The sequence below is a fragment of the Engraulis encrasicolus genome, chromosome 19, assembly GCF_034702125.1.
Source record: "Engraulis encrasicolus isolate BLACKSEA-1 chromosome 19, IST_EnEncr_1.0, whole genome shotgun sequence".
Lineage (NCBI taxonomy): Eukaryota > Metazoa > Chordata > Actinopteri > Clupeiformes > Engraulidae > Engraulis > Engraulis encrasicolus.
The window spans coordinates 41,268,360-41,279,769 of NC_085875.1; the positions used below are offsets into that span (position 1 = coordinate 41,268,360).

General features: G+C 42.7%; 1 protein-coding gene across 1 annotated transcript in view; it reads left to right on the forward strand.

Annotated features, from left to right (window-relative positions):
• ltk (leukocyte receptor tyrosine kinase) overlaps positions 1–11,410 on the forward strand; it is a 75,657-nt gene that overhangs the window by 14,231 nt on the left and 50,016 nt on the right. Inside the window, exons 8-11 of the mRNA XM_063184438.1 lie at positions 1,868–2,042; positions 3,614–3,764; positions 5,942–6,073; positions 8,224–8,383. Of these exons, the coding sequence (XP_063040508.1) occupies positions 1,868–2,042; positions 3,614–3,764; positions 5,942–6,073; positions 8,224–8,383 (618 nt within the window). The remainder of the gene's footprint in view (positions 1–1,867; positions 2,043–3,613; positions 3,765–5,941; positions 6,074–8,223; positions 8,384–11,410) is intronic.

Here is an 11,410-nt window from a genome sequence, read left to right on the forward strand (position 1 = left end):
AGGGTGAACTCTGTCAATATCCTCCAGTGGCGCACAGCTAAAACTCTGACTGACTTCAATTCCAAATTTTATAAAGGATGATGATGTGAAAATAGGTGTACTGTGAGAGTATCCAGCCTTTGCCACTTTAGCTTTGGAGTATTAACAGAATAAAATCACGAAATCTTGTAGTGCAGAGTAAATTATCAACATACTGTACACTGTACAGTACACCAGTATCCAATCATGACATGATTATTGTAAAGCACTGGTTCCCAACCTTTGTTGAACAAAGGCCTCCTTGACCTTATCATAAGCCTGACATAGCTCTATCTTTCTCAATGCCCCATTTAGGGCTCCCTCATGCCCACTGGGGGCCTGTAGAGGCCCTGTTGAGAAACACTAGTGTAAAGAATTACTTTTCCTGAATAGCGCAGACTTGTAATTGTACTTTCACCCCATTTGTCATCATCATCAGCTTGTGGTTTTGCAGAAAGAATACTTCATAGGAATTTTATTAACTGTAATCTGTCCTCAGATTTCTTTAAAGAAAGTGCTGAAGTTCTCAACATTTTTTTTTAGTTAGTGGATGTTGGTTCATAGAAAAAAAAGTAATTGAGCAAAGTCTACCATCAGATGCGTAATTTACATCCATCTACCAGCATATCACATATCGCATATCACATATTTACGGCTCAGTGACACACACTACGAGGCAGACCTTTCATCACCTTTTGAGGAACCCAGCTGGCGTCAAGCAGGAACTGATAGTTGTGTGGGAGCTCAAGATAGTATCCAAGATATGCTCACCATTAGTGGGGGGTCCATTCTGCACATTTTAAATCTTTTTTTCAATAATTCCATGGCAGATCTACATTACCATTGAGATCCTCTTAATTTTTTTCTCATTTGCAAAGTAAAGATGTTGAAGTATGACAATTTTAAGGAGGAATAAGTAAAACAGCCATTAGTTTGCAAAGATGTAGAACAACGACAAATGGACAGTTTCCAGTTACAGCACACATGCAATGATTGAAACGATATAGCATGCATAATTATTTATTCAATGAGTCACATAAGATATCTATTATAGTAGTCCTTAAATGGTTAGGCTGAAGCCTTACAATAAATCAAATTACAGCCACAGTATCAAATCATCTGTTCTTATTTTCTTGCATTAGTTTTCTTTTTTTTACAGAGTTTTTTTTTCTGAAAATCTTTTCATTTTGCCTTAATCTTATTTAGAAGCCCCATCTGAGTTTCCATGTGAGTGAGGTCTTAGTGGTGGAATATTACGTTCAACTCTTTGAAGTTTCTTTCACTCAAGTCTGGTAGTCACGAGATACTGTACTTGGCCGTGAGCACAACCTGCCATTAACCCAAGAGAGAGAACCCTAAAGAGATACTGTATTTCTCAAAACAATGTATTGAACTGATACATGTTACAAAAAAGACAGAAGAAATTATTGTTTAAAAACAGTCAATCAAACCCTTTGCACAAAGCCTCTGTTATAACCAGAATGTCACAAAAGTTGTAATGTATTATTCTGGTACTCAAGGCTCTTTGTAATGTCATAGAAATTTCGTTACAACGTAGTTCAGTGTTTACAATAAAGGGTCAATGGGCCCGACTGCCCATCTGCACAAACAGATGGGGGGGCTGCAATCATTATGGCACTTAATAATCTTTGCTGCACTTTAGGTTTAGCTGGGGATGGGGTAGGTGGCGGGTCAAGCACTGGTGTCACTTTTACCTCTTGTGCTGCTATACTGAGTGTTGTACTCCAAACACAATTCCGTTGCCTTTTCTGACAATGACAATAAACTCTTGATTGAATCTTGACTCTTGAATCTTGACGCATCCTGCCTCTCTACCTGTGCTCCCCAGAGGTGCCCTTGATGTCATGGTGGTTTACGTCGTGTGGAGCCAGCGGCCCGCGCGGCCCCACGCAGGCCCAGTGTGACAACGCCTACCGCAACACCAACGTCAGCGTGGTGGTGGTGAAGGACGGGCCCATCAAGGGGGTGCAGATGTGGAGGGTCCCGGCCACCAACAGATACCAGTGAGCAGCCACGTGGCAGCACACACACATACATAACACATGCATGCATATAGAGTAAATACACACACACTCACACACTCACACACACACTCACAAACACACTCACTCTCTCTCTCTCACACACACACACACACACACACACACACACACACACACACACACACACACACACACACACACACACACACACACACACACACACACTAACAAATGTTAAGAATCGGAATTAGAATCAGAATATGCAGTGCGTATTACGTAGAATTATATACAGTGAAGAGATTCACGATGAAGTAACACAGGTCCAAGTTGTGATTCAGCATAATGTGACACATAACCGCCTGTTAAGGGCAAGTACAAGCTTGTGAGTGCTGCATTTTATTGCTGTACATGATCATGGTGGGTCACAGACTCACACTGCACACCAAACACCGACTAAACCCACAAAAGCTCCGGAAGTCTACAAAAGTAACAAAAGCTCTTTGAGCAATGGGAAGCGCTTTTTGCGACAAGAGCAACAGCCACGAAGTGGGTCGACTGCATTGATTGATAGATTGAATTTACTGTATTTGGCTATTGTTGATAGCAGCCAGACGACAGCCACTTTAGCCAAATAGAATGTCTTGGAAGGTTGCATTCCGCTTTGCACATGTGTTTGTCCTTCTTTGCCACTTTTGCTGCTGTCGTCACTGCTGGCTTGAAAAAGTCCAGTGACGCTTTTTGGCCCTCATGTAGCTTTTGTCTGTTTTCGGATTTCTTCACGCAATTAGTCTCGCAGGGCGGAGGCTGTAGCTGGCCCTCTCTTTGGTGGTGATGATGGAGCTTTACTTTTTGCAAGCCCTTATCGCCCCATACCGACACCTCCCTTCAGAAGTGACACTTGTTGTTCACACTCTTCCTCCACATTTAAAAATATAGCTTTCTCAAAGTGCAAGATAGGAGAGGGTGGAAATGTGGTCAGCTTGACTCCATTCATTTACTTGTGTGCATATAAAACCTACTTACACGTGTAGCCTGATTATCATCAACTTTCAAATCTCTTTGAGACTTGGTCTGACCTAGAGCATAACAATTAACACTTCCCAAGCGGCATGGTCAACTTGCTTCTCTTGGTTTGCTAATGGTGGAATGCTTCCAGACAAAGTTTGAGGAGCTCAGAAACGATATTGTATTGCGTTGGCCTGACTAAACTGAAGTTGTTGCGTCATTAGGAGGGCACGGCCTGGCTAACTTGTGTATGTATTTGGTTTCTACTCTTACACACCCTGGTGGATGCGCCTTGCATCACAAAGTCCTTCTCTATAGTTTGATTCTGTGTGTGCAACACAGGTGATTTGAACACGTGTAGGTGATAAAACATGTTTATGTCACCTGTTTTGTTTTTATATGTATTATTAGAACAGTTGATAATCGTTTTACTTTGTGTATGTGGTATGAACTGTGCTATGAAATTGGTTTACTTTACTGTGTGTGTGTGTGTGTGTGTGTGTGTGTGTGTGTGTGTGTGTGTGTGTGTGTGTGTGTGTGTGTGTGTGTGTGTTTGTGTGTGTGTTTGTGTGTGTGTGTTCCTGCAGGATAACTGCGTATGGTGCGGCTGGGGGCAACGGTGCTAAGAACCACAACAAGCGGCGGCACGGAGTCATCATCATCGCCATCTTCACTCTGGAGAAGGGAGACATCCTGTACATCCTGGTCGGACATCTTGGAGAGGATGCCTGCCCTGGAGTGAGTGATATCAGAGATAGATAGATAGATAGATAGATAGATAGATAGATAGATAGATAGATAGATAGATAGATAGATAGATAGATAGATGGCTATACAGTGTAACTGGAGACTGGAAAGTAATGAGAGAGAGAGATGGAGAGACGGGGGAAACCAGGCATGCAAACTTGCCACTTTTCGGCGAAATTCGTCGTTTTGAAATCAAAATGGGTAATTTCTGTGAATCGTGCAGATCCGAGAAGAAAATATTTGGGGGGTGGGTCGAGCGAGTTGAAAAGTGTACCGCAGAAAATGCCATACAGCTCAATGGCAAATTACTGGAGAGATGCCACCACCGACAATGACGTTTGACCAATCACAGTATTTGTGTTTGTCGGCACAGCCAATAACAAGAACGAGCTCAATCTAAGTCCCGCCCTGGCTTCATACTTCGAAAGACAGCGCAAAACTGTGTTTCTGGTCGGCTGGGCTGCATAGTTATATAAAATGTCTTAGTTCTATAATATACTAGAACGTTTCTGATTACATGAGCATGTCCAGGCGATCTGACACAGATAGACATTTCCCAGAGAGGTGTGAGAGAGTTGTGTCCGACCATTTCCCCCTTCCCAAATCCTGAAATGTGCCGTCTTTGGATTTAGCTCTAGGCTCTAAAAGTGGAAGTGTCTGCATGGTTAGTGAACAGGTACCCCACACCTTACAGTTGGTTCAGTTGTTTTGCCTGATAATTTGACTCCGGAGCTTCCCTGCCCTCGTGAAAAATAATTTATTCCCATATAGCTCCGAAAGCTTGGTTACACGCACGTGTTCCTGGTATTCTGTTGTTTTGGTTCATTATTTGAAATGTCCATTTACGCTAACAGTAGAATAGTTCAGTTTCCGTTCGCTGTATTTGTTCTCTGGTTATAGGCGATGCAAAGGACATCTGATTTCTGTGTGAGTGAATCGAACTTGGAGAGTTTAGCGGGGGAGTGCCCTACAGGGGAAAAAAGGCTTAAGTTGAAAAAAACAGGTGAAGAAGCGCATGTAGCTACGCGAGGCATGCACCATCGTGCATACTCTGCAGGCAGCAAAGCGCATTGGGGAGAGGGAGAGAGAAGGCTGGGTCAGTCAGTCTAGCGTTTGACATGGGACAAATTGTAATAGTAGGCCAAATCATTCCAGGTTTTTGTGTAATCCGATTCCCTAGTATATCTAAATGACCTAAAAAAAAAAAAATTTGAACGATATTTACTGGAACATACTTTTTTTCCAGGTCAAAGTTGGAGCGTTCCTACTCAAGGGGCAACTTGCCCATTAAGATCCAGGTTGGAGTGGGGCCTGGGTCATGTCCCAGTCCCACCTCCTGTCTCTTCCACTTACTTCTTGTCACTCTTCAATTTCTTATGTATAATAAAGGCCCAAAAAGGCCATGAAATATGTTAAGGAGGAGATACTGCATTGGAGAAGTTGTCCATAGTATGATGACGATAGCAAATGTACTGCCAGTTGAAGAGCCAATTATGAGTCAAGCTGTATTAATGGCATTCCAATCATGTAAAGGCATTGTGCTCTGCCATACCACATGTGTTGTACAGACGAGCTCCTGACACATGTACGTACAGAGAGCAAGTCTTTTACTTTCTATCTACCACTGTCAGGTCAAAAGAGATGTCAAATGGCAGCTGAAAGAAGTTTGCAGGTCATTTTTCATGAGTGTTGTAGCTCTATGAAAATTCCTGAAGCGCTACAGGATATTGACTTGAGCTGTTCTCATAGACTTCATCTATATTATGTGTACATAGTGTGATACCGTTGACCTTGGTGGCAGTACCATCCTCTCCCTCAGGCCAATGCTTTTGCTGACAGAAAGACTAAAGAATATAAATGCATGTTTGACTTGGCTCTCAGGGGCATAGATTTTTCTCTGAACAGATTTCCTTCGCGGTCCAAATGAGCTTAGACATGTTTAGGTCAATCTGCCTGGATTTTTGAATGTTTTTTTCCTACTCATCATCATGGTCTTCTTCTTCTTCTTCTTCTTCTTCTTCTTCTTCTTCTTCTTCTTCTTCTTCTTCTTCTTCTTCTTCTTCTTCTTCCTCTTCTTCTTCTTCTTCTTCTTCTTCTTCTTCTTCTTCTTCTTCTTCTTCTTCTCCTCCTTCTTCTTCCTCTTCTCATCCTCCCACTCTTTTCCACAGAGGAACAACCTGACCCAGAAGATCTGTCTTGGCGAGTCATCTGAGATTGAGCAGAGCTTTGCCAAAGACGAGAAGGACTCTGATTGGGCGGGAGGTGGAGGTGGCGGAGGAGGAGCCACGTACGTCTTTAAGGTGAGAACAAACTTCACATCAGCTACAACAAAAGCAACAATTGATTGAACAAGTATTCATTGATTGACTTGATTGGATAGTTGATTGATGAATTAATCATTGATGGATCCTTTTTTTATTGCTCAGAAATCACATTTGAGTCCTGTACTTTTTTTCAGTACAACTGTGCATAGAGTGATTCAGACCTAATAAAAAGTCTAACCTGCAACTTATTTAAGATGTGTGGGAGGAAAAAAACCCTAAAATCATTCGCATGGCATTTTTGGCAGCATATGGATGCAGTGTAATTGTAGATGCAACACTACTGAGATTTCAAAGAAAGATATACTTTCAAAGCCAACTCGTATAAGCCTTATAGATCCTTCCCATGCGCCTACTCACTCAGAGCGATGATTCCACACACTCATGAGTATACAAAAGCCTGATGCTGGGACTAGTTGGCAATGGTGCATTCTTCAGCCTGTGGCATGTGAGGCTCTCAGGATATTAGCCCCAGTCAAAAGTTGTTTTTTTTCCACCGTAGCTGATCGGAGTGTGGGGATGTGTGAGTATTTATCGGTGTGTGTGTGTGTGTGTGTGTGTGTGTGTGTGTGTGTGTGTGTGTGTGTGTGTGTGTGTGTGTGTGTGTGTGTGTGTGTGTGTGTGTGTGTGTGTGTGTGTGTGTGTGTGTGATGAGAAGCCAGCATAGTGTGCGTGACAGGGCACATCTCGTTCCCAGGAGCAGCTATGAAACATCTCAAACTGATTTGAGGTTATCTGTGGCTCTTCTCTTCATATTTATGCACATGCACGCGCACACATACACACACATGCATACACACACACACACACACACACACACACACACACACACACACACACACACACACACACACACACACAGATGAAAAGTCACAGTCAAAGGCACACTTGAGACAGATGATTGGCTGGTTGTCAGAGAGGACTACGAGGGAATGAAAGGGGACTGAAGAAGGGGATTGAGTTGGACTTTAGTGGAATTTCAGTGGTTGAGTCTTTGCCACTGACTGCCAGTGTGTGTGTGTGTGTGTGTGTGTGTGTGTGTGTGTGTGTGTGTGTTTGTGTGAGTATGTGTGTGTATGTGTGTGTGTATGTGTGTGTCTGTGCATGTGCGAGAGAGAGGGAGATAAAGAGAGAGCTGGCATGATTCTGTCTTAGTCCTTGACTTTGTGTGTGTGTGTGTGCGTGCGTGTGCGCGTGTGTGTACGTGCCCGCACGCTGAGAGGGTGCTAGTGTGTTTCCATCTTCGGCACTCACTGCATCTGCATTGTGTGTTTTTGTGTCTGTCTGTGTGGGGGTCTAGTGGGTGTACGCAACACTGTGAGACCATTTAGTATCTCCAAGAGCAGTGGTTCCCAATCTATGGGTCGGGACCCAACCTATGGGTCGCCAAAGATCCACAGTGGGTCGTGAAGCCCTCTTGATTTTAAGGGGTTTAATTTTAATACCATATATAGCCCACGTTGAATAAATGAAAAAGCAATTAAACTAATGCATAGAAGCAACACAATGTAAGGGATACATTTAACATTTATTCTATATTTGACTGAAGACAAACTGAGGAATAAAATGAAGACCAATGAGTTTTTGCAGGAAACATGTGACTCCCTCTCGTTTGGGCTCTCGCGGGGTTGGGTCACCAAAGCTTACAATGGTAAAAATATGGGTCCCTGAAGAAAAAGGTTGGGAACCACTGTCCTAGAGTGCTCAATAAAAGCTTTTTAACGAAGAATACTCTCTACGTGTTACATCAATGACAGTTTTTTATAATTTTGAGTGTAAAATGCAGTGTTGCACTCCCAAAGATATTGAGTTCGGTGATATTTGGGTGATATCCGTAACACCGTTTTTTAAGTATGGGGTCAATGACGTTTTAGAAATAGCACACATCATGGTGGTACAACCACAGCTAATGCCACTGTTCTTTGCAGTACATTAATTGCTGATAACTAATTACTTTCCGAGCATTAGCTGTTACAATTAGCATGGATGGTTATACCTCCTGATGTCGGAGCCCAAAAAAAATCATAATTTACTCTAACACTGCTTTTTGTAGTCTGTCATTTGAAGCATTCCGCAAGGATAAAGGGTGGACTGTTCCTTTAAGTAACACTGCTGTTTGTGCTGTGCAGATGGTGAACGGGGAGCTGGTGCCTCTGCTGATTGCGGCGGGGGGCGGGGGCAAGGCCTACCTGGAGGACCCGGAGAGGAGCGCAGAGCCCATCCCACTGGAGCAGTACGAGAACGACACCGCTGCACCCTGCCACAACGGCCACACCGGACAAGGAGCAGGTCAGGAGACATACACACACACACACACACACACACACACACACACACACACACACACACACCTGAATGACACGACCTCACCGTGCCACAGCGGCCGGACCGGACAAGGAGCAGGTCAGGAGACATACACACACACACACACACACACACACACACACACACACACACACACACACACACACACACACACACACACACACACACACACACACACACACACACACACACAACACGGCCGCACCTTGCCACAGTGGCAGGACCAAAGAAGCAGAAGGTCAGAGCAGCCATATAGTAACTGACACCAACATCTAATGGAAAATCCATGATAACAAAGCTTGGGCACACCGACAGCTTGGTCTCAAAATTTTCTACATTTCTCAAAATTTTGCGTTCTACTCCTAGCTGCTTATCTATGCCATATTAACATTCCCCACATTTTGGGAATGCAATGTACAGTCATTGGGTTTTTCACTTGATGTTACGGCATTTGTATACTGGAAAGTGGAAGTGGGTGATTAACATTTAAGGGCGCAACACCAAACAAAAGAAAAAGTTTTTCCAATTCCTGAAAAAAATGATGGAAAAAATTGGAAAAAAAATAGAAAAAAATAAAGCACTTAGTGGTCCGTGGAATTTCGCCTAATTTTTGCCCTTTTTGGGAAAATGTGTCCTGCATCAACACATTGCATAGGCATGTCACACCGCAGGAAAATGAAGTCGCACCACAGGAAATTCACTGCATTATGGCCATTTTAATCCTTTTGTATACATGACTGACATTCATGCTAACTTGATAATGATATTGTGTTTAATCTTAATATGTGTTTTCATTTATAAAAAATATTTTTATTTTCCTATAAGAACAGTCACACCACAGGCCACCATAAAATGAACCTAAGCATTGTGTGACAGAAACATTACAATATGTAGACATATTAAGAGGTTAATAGTCACCTTAAACTTCCACAGCACTCTCCAATAACTGAGGTACTAACTGGTTAGGAGCCAGTCTTTAAGACCCTTGTAGTTGGCCTTGCAGCTGCCCGTTCACAAACATTGACATACATGTCACCCCACAGGACGCAATTTGTGTTACGAAATTGAACTTGTAGTTAATATTACTGTCTTGAGTTTTTTTCACATTCACATATCTTAATATAAAGTTAATATTTATGCAATCATGCCAAATGCTTCATACATTATTCAAAATGTTGTTGGTTAATTTATATATGTATTATATTCCAGGTTCCATTATGTTACAGTCACACCGCAGGATATTTGACATATAAACCTTTACATAAATCTTAACAAAAATGTTTCTTCTCATCTAAGACTAATATGAAACATAATGTACCACATCTTCTTTATTGACATTTGTTTTTAAGAGGAAAAATAACAGTTTTGTAGGTTTTTAACCAATGTTACGAAAAAAACAAGGCGTCACGTCTCCCACCCAAAGACACATAGATATACGAATATTTACAGCTGCAAGTGCAGTTTACAAATACATTTTCAGTTACCGACACCGGTGTGTGAATGTGAGTGTGAATGGGTGAATGTGAGGCATACATTGTAAAGCGCTTTGAGTGCTCGAAAGAGTGGAAAAGCGCTATGTAAATGCAGTCCATTTACCATTTAAATCCCTGAATACGGTATTCACAGTTTTTGAGAGCAGATGTGGGGAGCATGATGTCTCAAAGGAGCCCGTACGACTGTAAGCTCCCACTAAGGAGGCTGCGTCTGCTTCTGCAGATGAGGAGGCGGCAGGGTTTCCAGTGTGCGATTATCTCCCTGCCGTAGACACACTCCAGCAACCTCATCTGTCAAAACACCCTTACAGTAAAAAAAATGAAGTGCTAATTCAACACTTAGAGAGTAGAGCACTCTGTGTCCAAATGCACTCTAGAAGATGAGTGAGTACAAAAGCAGAAAAAGTGAGTACACCCCAGGCTAAAATCCTGTAGAGAGTGTCTGGGAAGGGGCCGTGTTGGCCCGAAACGTCTCGAAAAGAAAAGGGATTAAAAGGGAGGTCATCGGCCGGCCCGCCGACAGGGGGGGGGTATGTTGTCACGGGCCCTGGGAGATAGAGGGCCCAGAATTGGGTCCCTATGACATTGTATGTATTGGGTAGGGGGCCCTGTCAGATTACTTTGTCCTGGGCCCAGCAAAAGCTGTCAGCGGCCCTGGTCATCGGTGTGCGTTTCAGCCTTTCTTTCCATTGAACTTTTACATTTTGAGTCTGCACCTGGCTAAAATAGATGGGTGTGCGATTTGAATGAACTCCTATGGACAGTATCATGATCTGCTTCAGTAGTCACAGTTTCTTTAGGTGTAATTCAGATTTCCAATGTTGACGACATTCATTACATCCCCTAACGATGTCAGTCCCACTACCATGCTTGACTAGCCAGATGATCCACTTTTTTTGTAAAACTCACTTGTTTACCACCACACATGCTTGACACCATCTAAAGCAAATTTGTTTATTAATATATTGTCTCGGGAACCTTCATCAGGCCCCATGTAGGCCTGTGTAGGCCCCTGTACAGCCCTCTTGCTCCACACTCTACAAGATATCAAATCAACTCTCTAAATGGTGAATTGACATTTTTACGATGTACTGTAAGAGGAACAGAGCAGTCACAGAGAGCAGATACTGTATTATTATGAGTGATACCAGTTGATAGATGGCATCCTCTTAACCAATGGCTTTGGCCAGAGCAGAGGTAAAGAGGAGGAGATTATCCCCAAACCAGATTGTTGTGATGCGAGGGAGGATCTGTTTCCACATTTAGCAGGTCTAAAACACATATTTTCGTAGGGGTTCTTGTGCAATGGAGACAAGCATGGTGTTGTGTTGTAGAACGTGATTTATATGTGCCTTTAGAAAGTTAACATTGCGAAAATGCCTGATCTTTTAAAAACAGATATTTTTTGTCTTTTTCAGGCCATCTTTGATAGGAAAGTGGGAGAAAGTGACAGGAAAGTAATGAGAGAGAGAAAGGGGAAGGATCTGGAAATGACCTT